Source organism: Schistocerca cancellata, chromosome 8, assembly GCF_023864275.1.
Source record: "Schistocerca cancellata isolate TAMUIC-IGC-003103 chromosome 8, iqSchCanc2.1, whole genome shotgun sequence".
Lineage (NCBI taxonomy): Eukaryota > Metazoa > Arthropoda > Insecta > Orthoptera > Acrididae > Schistocerca > Schistocerca cancellata.
This window is the reverse complement of record NC_064633.1, coordinates 363,144,649-363,164,673: the sequence shown is the minus strand read 5'-3', so window position 1 is coordinate 363,164,673 and position 20,025 is coordinate 363,144,649. Positions and strand designations below refer to the sequence as shown.

Here is a 20,025-nt window from a genome sequence, read left to right as displayed (position 1 = left end):
CGTTCCCATCAACAAAGATAAAAAAAGTTCCTTTGTAATATTTAAGGTGATGTAGGGCCCCAAAAGCCAGTTGTGTACTGCATTCCAAGCAAATTTGGCATGTCTTACGTTGGGAAATCGTATTGTAACAGTCAAGGGATGTCGGTGACACACTTGACTGAAACTACCAAGCAAATCAGCTGTAACCGAACACTGCTTTGAAAATAGTTAAGAAATGAAATATGATGAGAGGTTCCAGGAAACCTAATAAATCAGTACGGAGGTTTAAACTGAAACAAGGCTTGGGGCCCAGCACTCGATTTTTTAAGATATCATATCCACTAGAGCTGGTAAATGTGAAAAATATGCAAAGAAACAAATGATCTGGCCAGAACTTAGCTCAATACATCTGACAGTCACACAAACCTGATGAAAATATAGTACTGGCCATTAAAATTGCTACAACAGTAAGATGATGTGCTACAGACACGAAATTTAACCGACAGGAAGAAGGTGCTGTGATATGCAAATTATTAGCTTTTCAGAGCATTCACACAAGGTTGGCGTGGGTGGCGATACCTACAACTATCTGACATGAGGAAAGTTTCCAACCGATTTCTCATACACAAACAGCAGTTGACCGCCATTGCCTGGTGAAACGTTGTTGTGACGTCTCATGTAAGGAGGAGAAATGCGTACCATCACATTTCAGACTTTGATAAAGGTCAGATTGTAGCCTATTGCGATTTCGGTTTATCGTATCGCGACATTGCTGCTCGCATTGGTCGAGATCCAATGACTGTTAACAGAATATGGAATCGGTGGATTCAGGAGGGTAATATGGAACACCATGCTGGATCCCAACGGCCTCGTATCACTAGCAGTTGAGATGACAGGCATCTTATCCACAGCCATGCGGCTACGTCTTGATCCCTGAGTCAGCAGATGGGGACGTTTGCAAGACAACAACCGTTTGCACGAACAGTTTGACGTCGTTTGCAGCAGCATGGACTATCAGCTCGGAGACCGTGGCTGCGGTTACCCTTGACGCTGCATCACAGACAGGAGCGCCTGCAATGGTGTACTCAACGACGAAACGGGGTGCACGAATGGCAAAACGTCATTTTTTCAGATGAATCCAGGTTCTGCTTACAGCATCATGATGGTCGCTTCTGTGTTTGGCGACATTGCGGTGAACGCACATTGGAAGGGTGTATTCTTCATCGCCATACTGGCCTATCACCCTGCGTGGTGGTATGGGGTGTCGTTGTTTACACGTCTCGGTCACCTCTTGTTCGCATTGACGGCACTTTGAACAGTGGACGTTACATTTCAGATGTGTTACGACCCGTGGTTCTACCCTTCATTGGATTCCTGCGAGACCCTACGTTTCAGCAGGATAATGCACGATCGCATGTTGCAGGTCCTGTACGGGACTTTCTGGATATAGAAAATGTTCTACTGCTACCCTGGCCAGCACATTCTCCAGATCTCTCACCAAGTGAAAACGTCTGGTCAATGGTGGCCAAGCAACTGGCTTGTCACAATACGCCAGGCACTACTCTTGATGAACTGTGGTATCGTGTTGAAGCTGCATGGGCAGCTGTACCTGTAGATGCCATCCAAGCTCTGTTTGACTCAATGCCCAGGCATATCGAGGCTGTTATTACGGCCAGAGGTAGTTCTGGGTACTGATTTCTCAGGATCTACGCACTCAAATTGCGTGAAAATGTAATCACATGTCAGTTCTAGTATAATACATTTGTCCAATGAATACCTGTTTATCATCTGCATTTCTTCTTGGTGTAGCAATTTTAATGGCCAGTAGTGTAAATAAAACCTAGATTTTAGAAAATTGTTCCTTCATCAGGGAGGAGAGAGGAAAAAATTGTTTAAGAAGTGAAAATGGATGCAATCACCCACAATCCAGGGTATGAGATGACAAGGGGAATGTAAGCAAAGATGGAGTAAAGGGTTTCAAAGGGAAGTCAAAGATTACACTACATGAGTACTATGTCAGCTTCAAAGTAAAGTAGATTGACTGAGAAGTAAAGAAGAGTATGTTAGAAATAACAGAACAGAATTATTTTGAGTTTAATAATGAATTCTGGTTGCAAAGTGAAGGATAACCAGTGGGATCTCCAGTGTCTGGAACCATAGCAAATATATTTATGAAACATGTAGAACAGATTATATTTAACAAAATAGTGCCAAATAGGTACAACATTCTGTACTGGCTTAGATATATGGATGACCTCTTATGCCTGATATATAAACCGAACAATAAAATTGTCTAGTTACACACGACATAAATTCTGTTCATGATAAGATACATTTTACAATAGAGATTACATGGACATCACCATAAAAAATTCAAATCAACCAACACATATTCGCCATATACCAAAAACCGACATAAACAGACACAATTATACATGATATGTCACAACACCCCAATTCTCAAAAGCAGGCAGCACTTAGAAACATGCTCCACAGACTAAACACAGTACCATTAGATACAAATACTTACAAAAAAGAAATGAGTACTATAGTACAAATAGCCACAAACAAAGGATACAAAGCGAATTTAGTAACAAGAGCTGAGCAAGAAAATCAAGAAACAGAAAAGAACAAACACCCAACTGTCACCAACAAAAGGACAAAATCACACACAAACTCATGCACAAAATACAAGAATAGGAACAACACAAAGTGTGAAAGAAACGGAAAGTAAAAAATGGTACAGTGACACACACACACACACACACACACACACACACACACACACACACCCACACACACACACACCGCACGCACACAGAACATCCAATATTTTCAAAAATACAAGGCACGAAAATAGCACACCAAACCAACAACTCAATTCAGAAACACTTCCCAAAAACAAAAAGAAAGAAAAAAAACTGATATATATCAGAAATCAGGAGTATAACAACTGAAATGAAGTAAATGTGATGGAAGACACATAGGTTAAACCAGAACATTTGACACCAGATACAAAGAACATGTAAGACTATGGAAGTATAGGACAAATCGATCAACTTTTGCAGAACACTTACACCAACATAAAATTACAACCAGAGACACAGACATGGAAATCATAAGGATCAACAAGAACAAAAAACATCTCATCACCTTACAAGAAAACTACCACATCCAAAAAAGCCATAAAAGAAAAACAACTGATAAATGACCAGATCAGCTTGGCAAACCACACACTCTTTAAACTGATTGAGCACTTAATATAACATTAAAAGTACTCGTATAACCACAGGCTCCGTTTACCACTCCCAATTCCTCCCAGATCCTGTCCTATAATCACTGTCGAAGCCCATCCATTTCTTTCCTCCTCCCCCCCCCCCCCCCCAACCCCTGCAAAAAAAAAAAAAAAAAAGAAAAAAATCAAACAACCCAACTCCACTATGTGTCTACCTACATACAAGACAATTCCACGAACTCCACCCCCCCCCCCCCCATCCCCACCCCTCCGTCTCTCTCTCTCTCACACACACACACACACACACACACAAATTGTTTCATAGGTTGGCAACACTCACAATGTGAACAAAAATAAATGAACAGGCACTGTGGCAGTGCAGGATGAAAAACAGTTAAGTCGATTGTAAATAGTGCTGCACTGGAAATACTGCAGAATACCAAAAACTGCCAAGTGCAGATGTGTAATGGAGCCTGTTGACATCTGCCACTGCTAGCAAGAAGGGAAGGAGTAGATTATGAAAAGAAACACCGTAAGTAGCTTGCAGACCAACTTTATAACAAAAATGCTGTTTTTAAGCTAAAAAAAAGTACCAACATATGTATACAATTTACAGAATAACCACAGAAGAAGCTTTTTTTTAAAAAAAAGCAAAATGCATCTGGTGTAATTCTCAGGTGTTAACAGCTGCTGTGGGAGATGTCCACGCAAACAAATGTACAAGGAAAGTGTGTTTATTGTCTTAATTACAGTATTGACCCTGATAGAAAATGATAAGTAGAACATGTGTAACTGAAAACTGTGATGTGGAGAGGGAGAGGTCTGGAAGATTATCTGTGCAGCAACAGAGAAGAATGGCTATTGATGATGAATGTTGATGATCAATAAAATAATAATAATAAGCCATAGAAAGAACTAATGGCATCAGCATTGTGGATGTGAATTATCTTACTGGATCATTACCACTCTGTTCAGTATGTTATCATACAGACTAGTCACTGTGTAGTTTTCTCTCTGTGTGGTTGTCGTAAAACCTTTCCTCTGCCCATAAATGATCCTGCAAACTTATAAAACATTTATTGTGAAGAGTTTTGGCAACAATAATCATCTATCCTCAAAATATGAACTATCAGACTCTGTTTGCATAGATATTAGCCTCTTTCACTAAATGACTTCTCTTGTCTTCACAAAACCAACAACAATACCACAGGAAATTCATTCAAGTTTTAACTTGGAAACTTGCAGATGAAGTATTGCAAGATACGTCTTGTCTTTATTTTGTGGCTACCATAAAAGTTAACAGTGAGTGAATTATGTTATCTTACATATTGATACAGGAAAATTTTGTGTAAATGATAAAGCAACAAATGATGTGAAATCAATGGTTTTTACTGAAATAATACAAAATTGGCTGTGTCTACAAAATGTCATGAAATTTACTATTTTCTTCATACCTGCGTAAAAATATTATACATCTGTAAGCAGTAGTTTATAGATACTGGTAACTGACTATTACTTAATTTTGAAATAGGATCTTTACTTTTGTTCTCAATGTTGAGGTACACATATAATCTTAAAAATGATATTCGTTTCCTGTTTAAAAGCTGATTCCTGGATGGGACTTCACTGGTAACAATTTTATGTGCTGAACTCATATTTGCCGGCCGCTGTGGCCGTGCAGTTCTAGGCACTCCAGTCCGGAGCTGCGCTGCTGCTACGGTCGCAGGTTCGAATCCTGCCTTGGGCATGGGTGTGTGGTGTCCTTATGTTAGTTAGGTTTAAGTAGTTCTAAGTTCTAGGGGACTGATGACCACAGCAGTTTTGAGTCCCATAGTGCTCAGAGCCACTTGAACTCATATTTCCTGACCCATTTGTACAACAACAGGCACATGCAAGTCTAGCAGCAGTTGTTTTGTTTCAATGATAGGATGATGACGTCCGCCTCTGTAACACAGTGGTAGGGTTACCGCCTACCATGCGAGGGGGCCCGGGTTCGATTCCCGGCAGGGGACTGGGTGTCATGTGTCGTTCATCATCATTTTCATTGTTATCGACATGCAAGTCACCGAAGTGGCATCAACTAAAAAGACTTGCCGTGCCGAACCCCAAAGGGGGTATCCCGGCCAATAAATGCCACACGATAATTTCATTTCATAGGATGATAATGATTAACTCTACTAGTTATGACATGACAAACAGCCTGTAACATATATCTGGAATGGCAGGCCTCTGCAACGTAGATATTCTGAAGAGATACAAATACCTTGAAAATTTAGTGAAATAGCAACCTCTCATGCCATTGTCAAAAGTTTGCTGTTGTACTGAAGGCAGTTTGACAGCCATGTTCCAATATAGACTCAAAGTGGCAGTTTTCACACTATACAGGGTGTCCTGTTTATCTTGACCGCCTCAGGTAACATTTTGCAAGAAGTAAAATAAAAAATGTATCAAGCAAATGCTGTTTAACGGTGAACATTTGCCAACATGATTGCTTCTCATATAAAATTGCTTATTACGAAGATATGAATAGCAGTGCATCTTTTTAAATAGCACCCTGTATTTTTTATTCGGTAATCCACTTATTCTCTTCAAGACATGCTCTAAAACATATCACAGTGCACAATTCATGTAAAGATGATTTTATTAAAAACATAGCACGAAACTGAGTTTGACTCTCTTGTACTAGTACACAGTACATGTATTGTGGGTAACATAACTCATCTGCTTGCTCCAGTTGACAGTAAACAGTTGAAGGTTTGTGTGAGTGTGGAGTACGCCAATGAAGAGAAGATTGAAATGTAAGGTAACAGAACAGTAACTGCAATAATGAAGTGTTATTTAGGATACAGGTATTTGTTGTGCAATATTACAGTACTTATGAATGATATCTTGTGTACAATAAAGACAGTCCTTAATTAAAAACTGCATCACCATTACTTTTCTTTTATTATGATTGAAGGTAATCATATTGCAACTTAGGCAGAAGAACTGTACAGATAGTGTTATTCTGACTATAATACACTTCCCCACCTTATTGTAATTACTGTTCTGCTAAGTTATATTCTCCATAGATAAGCTGCAAAGTTATTTGTTTTAATAGCTTTGAAGTAAAGTTTTCTTAAATAATGGAAATAAGTGAGATGTGTGATGTTGGTAAATAAAATACAATCGATACTTATATGTTAATTTTCAACATAAAACTCAAAAACAGTGAAATACAACAAAAATAAAGAACATGTTTGAAAAATAAGCCATCAAAAATAACTCTGGAATTGGCAAAAAATACAGCCGAAACAGTCAAACTTACCTCTCCCCAACCTCTTTTCCTCTTGCTTAGAAAAATTTAATCATAAATAGAAGTTCACGTATTTACTTTCACAGTAGCCCAAAGTATAAATTAAAATTACTTTATGTAAAGTTAATTATGCAAATTTAACATTGATTGTAGCTTTGTGCTTTAAACTGTGCAGTAACAATGAGGAAGTTTATTGAAAATGAATTGTATCAGCTTATCGTAAGAGTTACTCAAGCTACCTAGCAAGCAATTGCAAGTTATGAATTTCTATCTTTTAAATAATTGTTAAAAAGTAGAATGTTTATTTCACTTGTGCTCATTATGTAATCAATTACATTATTGTTTGCAGGTCCTAGATTCAAATATGGATCTTCGAACAGTGAGACATTTCATCTGGAAATCATCCACTGACCTTATGCTACATTATAGACCACTGAAATAGTACCAGGGTTGCCCCGCTGTGTTGTGGTTAATGCGCAAGCGGAATAGTTAGATGAACATAAGCTGACAGATTATGAATGTGGAACTGGCCAGTACGTAAGGAATACTGTTATTGTTAGAAAGCAGTTATTCATATTACTTATTGACTGGTTACATTCTGCAATGAGCAAACTTTCCACAATTTCAGTGCTCAAAATTGCAATTAGTTACAAGTGAATTACTGTAAGGGAAGTTCTAAGTGAATTTATACACCCGTCAGCCAGTTGTTTCTGCCAACAAGTGCTACGTATATGATGACTGTGTTTAAAAGTGGAATCTGATTTTTAACTTTTCCATGGATTACATTCCACTGAATTTAACTGATCTGTATATTTCTCATAGCTGTAAATATTGTATATTATGTCAGAAACATTTATTACTGAAATATATCGTATAAATATTAATTTGTAACCATAGGGTCTACTTTTATCATTATTTGTATCTTGTTATTGTATTGATGTATTAGTAATTTTGTCAGTGTTATGCTTCATATTCTTCACTTATTTTCCTTTTATATTTCATGAACATGTATTATAATTATGAATGACATCTCTAAAATGGAAAGAGTGTGTGTGTGTGTGTGTGTGTGTGTGTGTGTGTGAGAGAGAGAGAGAGAGAGAGAGAGAGAGAGAGAGAGAGAGTGTGCCTGGATTAATTGGCCTGTATATACGAAATATTGCCTTTTGTATTTATTTCTCCACCTGTCCTACTGTTTGTGATGTTGAATTTGTTATCAGGTTATCCTTCAGTGTCATGTACATACATACTTCATTGTGACATAACTTTGTACAAATTTAAATGTCACTTATTTCCAATATGGTAAGCGCTAGGAGCTGAAGTCAGAAAGAAATTTCAAATGTGTATTCACTGGCATTGAGTTGCTAAAGTAATCAAAGACTTTAATGGTAACATGATATGCGATTCCCTTTGCAAGCAAGGGTTTCAGTCTCAGAACATGTAGAAGACAATTATTTTATTTACAAGAATTATTGTAGAAAAGGTTGTGACACCTTGTTCATGTGATAAACAGTGACTGTTAAAAATTGTGTTTTTTTTTTTTTTACTTGTCTTAACCAGATTGTGTTTTGCAGATGTTTAAAATGCTGGTACCAAATTACAAAAACAGAAAATGTATTAAATTTTTTGTGTGTTGGTCCTGTTTTCTCAAGCATTGATTTATTGGTTTACTTTAATCTGTTGCATGTTTTATGCTGTCAGATAAAGTAATGATTTAAATTCCACAGTTGTAGTACTTTTATTGTTTTACATACTTTTGTGATACTTAAAAGTAATTAAGTACTACTCATTGAGTCATGTCAGAACATAATGCTATGTTCAAAAGCCAAGGAATAGTACAAGTTAAACATGCAGCTTATATGCTGATTTACAGTAATAAAATATTAAAAAATTGTGATCCTTTTTGTCCATTTCTTGTCCCATTTATTGTGACATAAGTTACTCTGAATGAGAAAATGGACAAGCTCTTGCATTTTTCCAGTGATGTGATAGTGTACAAATGATCGAATTGTTTTGTTGATCTGATTTTTGTTTCTTTATGTACCTGTGCACCACCACCCCACTTCCCTCTTTCCCCAGTGGTATGAAACTGAAAAAGCTACATCACTGTGCCCACTGGTACACACAGTTTATTGATGCACAATGCATTCAGAAATTTTGGTAAACAGAAAATAATATCAGACTTCAAAAACTTGGGTAAGTGATTGCAGAGCAAGACCATTGAAAGAATAATAATAATAATAATAATAATAATAATAATAATAATAATTTCCTACTCTCTACAATTTATAACTTGAAATTGCAAGATGGAAAGTTTGCAAACTGGTAACTCTGATGAGTCCACCATTATGTCCTGTAACGTATTGGGACTTAGGATTCTGGGCGGCCCCAACATCTGTGGTGGTGATGAGATGGATTATACTGAGACGCCTTCTAAGTTTAATTTAAAGAGGAGGTACTACTTTGGAACTTAAATGTCAATCCTCTTCTGAAAATTGGGAAACAGAAGGAATTGGAATTACTTCACAAGAGAACAATATACCAATTTTAGCAGTGCAGGAAACCAGATTCTTAGATGAGAATGTTGATCACACACAACATTATAGAATTTATAAAGGGAAACCACTAATAAGAATACTGGAAAACATGCCAGTATTTGTAACAGCATTTAATGCAAGCAAAAAAGTCGTAGATAGTGCAACAGAATTTACATTGGAGTCACAAAGAATGTGCAAGAATAAAAGCTGTACTCTTATTAATTTCCATGCACCTAACAGAAGAAATGTGCAGAAAGTAAATAAGTTTTGGGATCTTATAGAATCTGAAATCTCCAATATACCTAAAAACAATGTTAAAATACTTCTCGGCAACTTCATACAGAAATTGGGAAGGAAAAGAAATTTAAGAATATTGTAGACAAGTATTCACCACACTTAAAAACAAACAGAAATGGTGAAAAACTTGTCAGTATGTGTAAAACATTCCAGTTAAAACTGATATCCACACATTTTCACAAACTACCGCAAAAAGCCAAAATTTTGATATCTCTAAATTCAAACTTTGGAGAATTTCGACCGTATCACATAGCTTTATCTAAAAGGAATATTGTGGAAATTATTAACTCAACTACAGTTAATATTCAACAGAAAAAATAGAAAAAATTCAGAGAAGAAAGATTATAAATGATTTACAACTGCTTTTTGAAAACATTTGTAAAACAGAAGGTTCCAGAAAAATGAAAATAGCGTTAATCCACCCGCCACATAAAAAGGGAGACAGACAATGTGTCAACAGTTACAGAGGAGTGTTACTTCTGCTAGTGGCATACAAATTATTATAAAAAAAATCTCCTGGACAGAGTTGTAGAAGCTTAAGACAAACAGTTGGGAGAACATCAGGAAGGTTTTCAAAAGGGAAGATCCTGCACAGAACAGATATTTAGCTTAGTCAATAATTTGCCACAGTATGTTACCCAGCAAACCTATAATAGTACCATTTATGATTTTAAAAATGCATTTGATTTGATAGACAAAATCATTAAAGAATTTGGTGTTGAAGCATAATTAGCAAACATAATGAGAAACTCTAACAAAGATGGTATCCAAAGTTAAATTTATGGGAGAACTATCTTAGCCATTTGAAAAACTGGTGTTAGACAAGGGGATGGTTTATCGCCTTTACTGTTTAACTACATTCTAAAAATAAAGTGATGTAAGGATCTGGAATATGGAGCTAAAGAATCACAAAATTAACCAATAATTCTTTGAAGGAAAATAAGTGGCATTAATGTAAACTGCCTGGCTTTTACATATGATTTTGCAATACTTTCAGAAAATCTGACAGATGCAGACATTTAAGTAAATCTTCTGGAAGAAATATCAAATAGAACTGGTCTCAAAATTTCAGCCAAAAAAGGAAAAACCATTCAAAAAAAATATTGCACCAAAATTCATAGAAACACAAAATAGGTAAAATAGCATAAGTAAATTCAAATTTCTCAGAGAAAGTGAGACTGACCATGAATGATTGATCATGTACACAACAGATTGTCACATATAAAACTATTTTTTTTCCCTCACTTACTAGCACCACCTATTGCTAGTGTACTGTTGTGGAATTGCATGTTACTAATTCACATTGTGACTGTTTAACTTCTGTGCATCTTCATGTTCCCATGGCACTCTGACTGATCCATTGGATTTGGAGTGCCAGCCACAAAACTGATATTTCAGCTGTATATCATTCAGCCATCTTCCGAGTGATCTGACAGAATGGAGTTACAACACTCGTGTTCATCCTTTTGAAACCAAGTGTCATGCCAGTGCACATGTGAATACCGGAACAATAAGGGACATCCCAGTTGTGGATCAAGCGTCAAACTATAGATTCAGCTTGTACATTTTCTCTGACACCAAACATCATCAGTGGTCTCTGTGTGTCTGTGGCTACTTGAGCAGTGGCGTGTTCTTCTGGGATTAAAAGGGCAGATGCAAGTGCTGTAGCTTCAGTCTGTTGACTCGCTAGAAAGGTGACTGAAACATCAGTTGAATATATGAAGTTCTTATGGCTGCACACTCTAAATCTAGCTCTAGTACTTGAACAATGTAGCCTATAAGTAATATGCCTTGATGAGCATACTAGCCATTTCTTCTTTTTCTGCAGTAATGCTAAGTACTTGATCCAAAATCTCGCTGAAACAATATTCTTTGTAGGAAGTATCAGGACATCTTGAATAATTATTTTGTATCGAAGAAAAATTAAGTCAATGAAACTAGAAAATTAAGAGACGGAACTGCTGCCGGGTACTTATCTTCAAGAAGTGAAATGTGTAGTACTGGCAATAAATGCATGTAAAAGTGACACACTCGTCACTGAAGCATATATTTAACTGTATGATCTTCTCCAGTCGCACTTTACATTGTCTTCTCCTTATAGTTCCATCTTGCCATATTAACCCTTGATCCATCCATCCCTGACATCACTCTATTTGTGTTTTTCCAGGTCAGCCATCCCTTATCATAACCATGTGGTAGAGTTTAAGATACTCTTTTCCAAACAGGGGGAAGGGAGATGCCAGGATGAAGGTGTCTCACATATAGAAGGGACGAGGGTAGTCCTAATGAGAAAGCTCAGTGAGGATGACATAGCAGCAGCAGTGTGAGACCTTGTTTCACCATCTGAGTCATTAGGTCAATCCAACACCATTGGTGGCACTACCTGCTGCCATCCACTTGATCTACAGTTTTGTCTGTTTGTTTTTCTCTCTCTCTTTCCATCTGTATCATCATACTCGTCTCTCTACCATTCTTTGAAACTATTTAATTATGTATAATTCTATTGTTTTCCTAAATTTTTTTATTCCCATTCCACTTCAGTAGTTATATTTTAATTTACACTGTCTTATTTTTTAAGTTTATATGGAAAGATTGTATGTGTATCAGTTGTCAAACACCTCATTATTCATAATACATTGGCATTTCAGTTCTTAGCTGTTAGAATTTCCAAAATATTTTTATGGGTTGTAGGTCAGTTTGTTTCAAAAGGCCTTTCTGGGTACCCTGGAAAGTCACCTGCAATATTGTTCTACAACCTGACACAGTCTACAACCCAGAATTTTTTGTGTAGAAATTGTCACTGGCCGCAAAAGACTGTGACCTTAATTTTGAATTATTTTTCTACATCTCATGTGTATCTTGTTCCAGCGTTTGGAGTGAATTTAGCTCTTCTCCAGCACTTTGCATCATGTATGAGTTTTGTTATTATATTAGTGAAAAAGAATGTGATACCTATGAATATTTCTTTTGGTAGGCAAGTATAAAGTTATAAAACTGTTTAAGTTCACTATGTCTTCAGATGTAGATGTCAAGTTTGACTGTGTCATGATGCTGTATTGTTCAGAAAGAGTTGCAGAAAGATGAAGTAGTACAATACTCAATTGTCAGATTGCACCTAGGATGAAAATTGCACAATAATCCAATTTATATAAGGCAAGTTTTAATTATTCTTCATTTTGATTCTAGATGGTTCAGTTATTTATCCAAATACAGAAAATAAATAACAAATTAAGTAAATCATTTGAAACACTCACAAGTTCTTAGCATGAAGTTGCCATATTCAACTGTCTTTTTTTCTCAGAATTGTGCATCACTGGAATTATAAAGTGCATAGATGCTAACTCCTTCACCAGTTGAAACCTTAACTGTGAGTGAACGCTTTGGCTTGTATCAGTAGAATTCATGTAACATTATCGAATGCACTTTCAAGCATGGATACAGATTTGTCTTTGGTTCCTTGCAACATGCAGTAGCAAGCTGGTGGGAAGTGAGTTTAGGCAGTCTAAACCTTGCAGACTGTTGTTGAGAATATGTGCATAAGCATGAACAGCCTTTCTTGGTCACACTTGTCTTGATTTGGAACAGCAGTTTCTGAATTGTATATTTGTTTATTAAAGGTAAATAATTTATTAAAATTATATGAATTTATATAAACATGTATAAATTAAGGCATGTTCTTTCCTGCTGAAACTGAGTTATGCACTGGAAGGTGGAGAGGTAGGAACATCATTATATTGTGTTTTGCGCCATATCATCCAAGAGTGGCTGCTGCTCGAATTGGACATTCGCCGCCATGGTCTCCAGGATGATCTTGCAGAGGCTGGAGGAGCAGTGGGCTCTTGTGGATCTGCTGGAGGCACCTGAAAGAAAAGTGGAATTAACCAGCATTCTGTGAATTTTATTATTTATGAAACATATAAGTTTATAAATGGTCACAGAGTTTACTTTTTGATGAAATAACTACTAATGATGCTGTTATTAAATATTACAAGGAAGGCATTATGTCTAGATTGGGAAAGAACTAAAAACAAGAGGTAGAGGGATTGTGGCAATTTTCACAAAGATACTACTATAGGAAAATAAAATCTACTCAGCTTTAGCAGTAGGGTAATGCATGACTCGACCGAGAATCAAGTTGTAAAGAAGTTATGAGTTGTAAAAGACAATTCATTTTTGAGACTTACTAGCTCTGCAAGTGAAAAAGTTCAGGGATGGCAACACAGTTAGTGAGTATGCAATTTAACTTGAACTTCTTTCGACACAAAATTGAACTAATGATGTGCTGTGATTTAACGTATATGGGACAACAGTCCTATAAGGTGTCTTAGAAATGTGAGGAATAGTCATAAAGTTATAATTATCACCTAAAAATAAATAAATTGTGAATATGAAACTCTGTTGATGGTCTTAGTTCTTCTCTACAGGTACAGCCTTCAGTGTGACATATTCTCCAATGATGAATGACTTGGCAAAAAATATGGTTGCGCAAGTCAGCATTTTGGCTATTCAGAAATCATTCCACCATGAAAATCAATTCATGAATGGCTATGACACAATGATTTCTTCATCCAAGAAAAGAGGAAGAAGTCACTGGATGCCATGTGAGAATTTGATATCCCAAAGAAGGAGTGTGTGTAACTGTATCCTGTGCAGAATGAAGTGGGATGATTATGTGGAACAAAAAAAAAAAAAAAAACCATGGAACAAATTCCTGTAATGCTTTGTCTTGACAGATTACCAAAAGTCACTCTGTATTACCTTGCATGATGACAGCTATGTATTTTTTTTTCTAGGTAAAGCTGAATCTACATATTTCCTTTACTTGCTTTGTTCTTTCATCTCGGACTCTCAGTGATACACCAAGCATCATATAAGGTTAATAAACAACTGAGGAAGTCATCTGGATTGGCCTGACACAGATTCAATATTTCCAGTGCCATCTCTGTTCGGAAGGGTTTTTGAGTGGGTGTCAGCAAGCAGTTGTGGAACCCAGCGAGCAGCAACCTGTGTCATATTCAGCACACTGTGCGAGATGTCGAAAACTGATCCATGACTCATTTCCACTTTTTCCATTATCACCTTGATTGTGATAAAGTGATTTTCGAGCATCAGGGCCACCATTTCTGCTGTGATTACCAGTTTTTGACCAAGATATAGAGTACCATTTTATTCTTCATCTTTCAGACTCGTTTGAGCTCACTAAAAGTATATGCACCACCCAACCACTATGTCATATGATGATTCATTTCTGCTGTACACTTCCACCATCTCAGCATCAACTGCTGCAGTGTTAGTCACCTTCAATTTCAGGATAAGAACTGTCCCACAATAATCCTCATTATCAATGTGCTGCACTATTTTGTTTTGGCTACTCTACCAATGTGCTACAGCATGGGGATTTTAATGTGTAGCAAGACTGCAGATATATACATGCAAATAACCAAAATATTAATTATATACTTTATTTTTTTGAAGTGACAATTAAAACTTTATGACTACCCTCATGTGACACTAAAGGTAATGGTAATTCTTAAACTATGACACTTTTAAAAGAAGCAAAATACAGATACAAGGGATCAATAAATCTCATTCATATGAGCTCTAGCACTGCTACATGTTCTCAAAATAAACAATGATTGTGACTGTCACAATTCACCATAAATATGGTAAAGAAAGTTCTGACGAAAAGTAAACAATAGTAGTAAAGGAGATAGATCAGAGTAAGCAGAGAAAAGAGACAGGGAGCAGGAGGGAGGGGTGGTGGTGGATGGCCTGAAGGGAGGCAGCAGGTGTGTGTGTCGGGGGGGAGGGGAGGGGGGGGGGGGGAAGGGAGGCAGCAAGTACAAAGGCAAGGAATGTGACACACAGCAGGCACCAGAGGTGGCAAGCTTGTGCAGTGCTTTATGATCATGATCATTGAACCTGGAAGACATCCTAACCATAATCCTTCCCACCTCTCCTAAGGTGGTATTCTGCTGCCAATCCAACCTAAACAACATCCTGGTCCATCCCTATGCCACTCCCACTCCCAACTCAATGCCACTGTGGTCGTATTCCTGTGGAAGTCACAGGTGTGAAACCTGTCTGATTCACCCTCCCATCACACCCTACTCTAGTGCTGTCACATGTCTATTCTGCCCTGTTCTATCCTATCAGAGGTATGTACACCTGCGAAAGCAGCCAGCTGTCTACCAAAATGAATGGCCACTGCCAAATTGTGGCCAAGAGCAGAGTTGACCACCTAGTGATGGAACATGCTGCTAAGCACAACGTGATCGAGTTCAATGTCTGCTTCACAGCCCTTGCATCTGGATCCTCCTCCCCCAGCACCAACTTTTCTGAACTACATAGCTGGAAGTTATCCTTGCAGCACAACCTTTGTTCCGAAAATCCTCCTGCCCTCAATCTCCACTAACCCACTGCACCCACAACCTCTATCCAACAGTCTCCACTTCCTCTATCCTGCACCACTCCTGGTCCACTTCTCCGCATTACAGTCACCAAATTGCACTGCACAAGCTCAAATGTTCCAGGGCCCATGTATTTCGTTGCCATCACACAAATGTTTCTTCATAAGATATTTTCAATTCTAATTCTGAGAAGACAATTAAGATGGCTTGCAAGGGAGGCAGCCAATTGGCTAGTTAGTTAAAGAGGAAAAAATCTCATTTTTCAGGAATATCCTTGAGTTTCTCCAAATATCTTTACAGCAGTTGTTTGCCGTTGGTTGCAGGGAAGGAGCAAATAGGGATCATGACTGTCTGTGGGATTCATTACAGTTAAGTATTTGAGCTCTGGCTTTTTCAGTCCTTATCTAGAACTATTGTTCCTAAAATTCTTTTTAACCCATGGCGTACTAGATAGCAACATAGAACATTGTTTGAGAGTGACTTTTGGTTAGGAGTAGGGAAATTTTCCTATAATGGTACAGGTGGAAGGTGGAAGGTGCAAGGGTCCATAGTAAGAAGAGTAGCAAAAATAATACACCAGTGAGCCAAAACGTTACCTGTGTGATAGTGTGTTGTTCCACTTTTCAGATACAGTACAACAGAGATTATGCTTGGCATGGACTCTACAAGTCCTTGACACAATTCCAAAAATATGCGGCACCAGATGTCTAAGCTCATGTCAAGCAATTCCTGCAAATTACAGGATGGTGATTTACGGTCATGCAGCTGATGCCCGATATGTGTCCCAGTGGGTACAGATCAGGCACATTTGCTGGCCAAGACATCAATGTGAGTTCACTATAATACCTCTCAAATCACTGTAACACAATTCAGACCATGTGACATAGACAGTTATCATGCCGTAAGATGTCATTGGTACAGGGTGAGACTTCAAGCATGAAGTGATGCAGGTGGTCCGCAATACTGTTCAAGTAGTTCACAGCTGACATGATGTCTTCGACGAGCACCACAGATTCCATCAATACCCAACTCAATGTACCCCATAGCATAATTCTACCATCACCGGCCTGCATCTATGGTGCTGTGCACGTTTCACACAGCCACTCACCTGGATGATGGCATGTAAGGACCCAACCATTGACCTAGTGAAACAAAACATGTGATTCATTTGACAGGTGACACATTTCTATTGATCTACAGTGGAAACTCTGTGATCTTCTGGCCACTGCAGTCATAACTGATGATGTAGCTGGGTTAACACAGAAACATGTAAGGGTCATGTGACGTGGGGCTGCATCTTCAACAATGGCCTTTGAATGGTGTGCTCTGAAACACTTGCGCTTGCACCAACGTTGTACTCTGTCATCAGATCTGCCACAAATCGTTGCCTATCATAGATTACACAGTGGGGGATCCTCTGACCTCTGTTTTGTGATGAGACATGATTTTTCAATGCCATATGACCTACTCATTACTTCACCATTCTTCAACCACTTTCCATAGTTGCTGACAACAGTAGTAAGCTAACAGGTGACCGACTTCACAATTTCAGAGATTCTCATTTCCAGCTGTAGCACCACAACAATGTGCCCTTTGCCAAAACTGCTTAAATCAGTGGATTTCCACATTTGCTACCCGTATCTTCACTGTAATGACTGCCCATTCGTCTCTTACATTCTTTCCTTACTACCTCACATGCCTGCAACATCACCAGGAGGCACTCAGCCTCGTGGTGGTCAATGGTCATAATGTTTTGGCTCATCAGTGTAGCGCTTATTGTAACATAATGGGAGAGAGTGGAAGTGGAAAATAAACTTGTATTAAACATTGGTGTGGGGAAAAAAAGTGCTCAGGTAAGTCAGATACCTAAGTCTGGTGTTACGTAGCAGGTGTGAGTGGAGCATTTGTTCATAGTATGTTTGAAATAGAGACATGCAGCTTATATAAAGGTTATGTTCAGGAATAGGGAAAAAAAGGAAAAGTATGTGAAGATGTCGGGAGCTGGAAAAGTAAACTGTAGGAGGGCAGGCAGGGGAGGTAGGAAATATTTGTTTCTGCAAGGCACAGAACAAGGTGCAGGAAACTGAATAAAATGGGTGCTTTTCATAGCTTTGAACTTTGGTTGGAATTGGTTGCAGAAAAAGATATGCACAGTTATTTAAGAACAGAAAAACAGAAATTTATGTAATCGCTGTCTTATTTTAGTAATATTACCTCTTTTTTTTTAAAAAAAAGAGGTACAGATTCCCCACGAACCATGGACCTTGCCATTGGAGGGGAGGCTTGTGTGCCTCAGCGATACAGATAGGGGTATCTGTTGAGAGGCCAGACAAACATGTGGTCCCTGAAGAGGGTTTGCAAACTTTTCAGTAGCTGCAGGGGCAACAGCCTGGATTATTGACTGATCTGGCCTTGTAACATCAACCAAAACAGCCTTGCTGTGCTGGTATTGTGAATGGCTGAAAGCAAGGGGAAACTGCAGCTGTAGTGTTTCCCGAGGGCATGCAACTTTACTGTATGGTTAAATGATGATGGTGTCCTCTTGGGTAAAATATTCTGGAGGTAAAATAATCCCCCATTTGGATCTCCAGGCGGGGACTACTCAGGAGGATGTTTATTATCAGGAGGAACAAAACTGGTGTTCTACAGATTGGAGCGTGGAATGTCAGATCCCTTAATCAGGCAGGTAGGTTAGAAAATATAAAAAGGGAAATGGATATAGTGGGAATTAGTGAAGTTCAGTGGCAGAGGAACAAGACTTCTGGTCAGGTCAATGTGGGGTTATAAATACAAAATCAAATAATGGTAATACAGGAGTGGATTTAATAATGAATAAAAAAATAGGAATGTGGATAAGCTACTATGAGCTGCATAGTGAATGCATTATTGTAGCCAAGATAGACACAAAGCCCACTACTACCACAGTAGTACAAGTTTATATGCCAACTAGCTCTGCAGATGATGAAATAGATTGAAGAAATCTATTATGTGATAAAAGAAATCATTCAGATAATTAAGGGAGATGAAAATTTAGTAGTCAAGGGGGACTTGAATGTGATTGTAGGGGAAAAGGAAGGGAGTGAACGGAAGTAGGTGAATATGGACCGGGGGTAAGGAATGAAAGGCGAAGCCCTATAACTTAATCATAGCTAACACTTGGTTTAAGAATCATGAAAGAAGGTTGTATACATGGAAGAGACCTGGAGATATCGGAAGGTTTCAGGTAGATTATATAATGGTAAGACAGAGATTTAGGAACCTGGTTTTAAATTGTAAAACATTTCCAGGGGCAGATGTGGACTCTGACCACAATTTATTGGTTATGAGCTGTAGATTAAAACTGAAGACATTGCAAAATGTTAGAAATTTAAAGAAATGAGACCTGGATAAACTGAAAGAACCAGAGGTTGTAGAGAGTTTCAGAGAGAGTATAGGGAATGATAGACAAGAACAGCGCAAAGACATACAGAAGAAGAAGAATGGGTAGCTTTGAATGATGAAATAGTAAAGGCAGCAGAAGATCAAGTAGGTAAAAAGACAAGGGCTAGTAGAAATCCTTGGGTAACAGAAGAGATATTGAATTTAATTGATGAAAGGAGAAAATATAAGAATGCAGTAAATGAAGCAGGTGAAAAGGAAAACAAAAACTAAAAAATGAGATTGACAGAAAGTGCAAAATGGCTAATCGGGATAGCTGGAGGACAAATGTGAGGATGTAGAAGCATGTATCACTAGGGGTAAGACAGATACTGCCTACAAGAAAATTAAAGAGACCTTCGAAAAAAAAGAAAATCACCTGCATGAATATCGAGAGCTGAGGTGGAAAACCCATTCTAAGCAAAGAAGGGAAAGCAGAAAGGTGGAAGGAGTATATAGAGGGTCTGTACAAGGGTGATGTACTTGAGGGCAATATTATGGAAATGGAAGAGGACGTAGATGAAGATGAAATGGGAGATATGACACTGCATGAATAATTTGACAGAGCACTAAAAGACCTAAGTCAAAACAAGGCCCTGGGAGTAGACAACATTCCATTAGAACTACTGATAGCCTTGGGAGAGCCAGCCATGACAAAACTCTTCCATATGGTGAGCAAGATGTATGAGACAGGTGAAACACCCTCAGTCTTCAAGAACAATATAATAATAACAATCACAAAGAAAGCAGGTGTTGACAGACATGAAAATTAACAAACTATCAGTTTAATAAGTCACAGTTGCAAAGTACTAACATGAATTCCTTACGGACAAATGGAAAACTGGTAAAAGCCAACCT

At 37.9% G+C, this 20,025-nt stretch overlaps 2 protein-coding genes and 1 non-coding gene across 3 annotated transcripts in view; 2 read left to right on the top strand and 1 right to left on the bottom strand.

Moving 5' to 3' along the window:
- The window catches only part of LOC126095274 (WD repeat-containing protein 48), a 132,520-nt gene extending 124,117 nt beyond the window's left edge, over positions 1-8,403 (top strand). The window contains exon 13 of the mRNA XM_049910032.1: positions 6,859-8,403. Within this exon, the coding sequence (XP_049765989.1) occupies positions 6,859-6,951 (93 nt within the window). The 3' untranslated portion in view covers positions 6,952-8,403. The remainder of the gene's footprint in view (positions 1-6,858) is intronic.
- Positions 5,155-5,227, top strand: Trnag-acc (transfer RNA glycine (anticodon ACC)). Its single transcript has one exon. It is a non-coding gene; the product is annotated as a tRNA-Gly (tRNA).
- Positions 8,404-12,471: 4,068 nt separating the features above from the next.
- The window catches only part of LOC126095278 (uncharacterized), an 82,989-nt gene continuing 75,435 nt past the window's right edge, over positions 12,472-20,025 (bottom strand). The window contains exon 3 of the mRNA XM_049910036.1: positions 12,472-13,200. Within this exon, the coding sequence (XP_049765993.1) occupies positions 13,036-13,200 (165 nt within the window). The 3' untranslated portion in view covers positions 12,472-13,035. The remainder of the gene's footprint in view (positions 13,201-20,025) is intronic.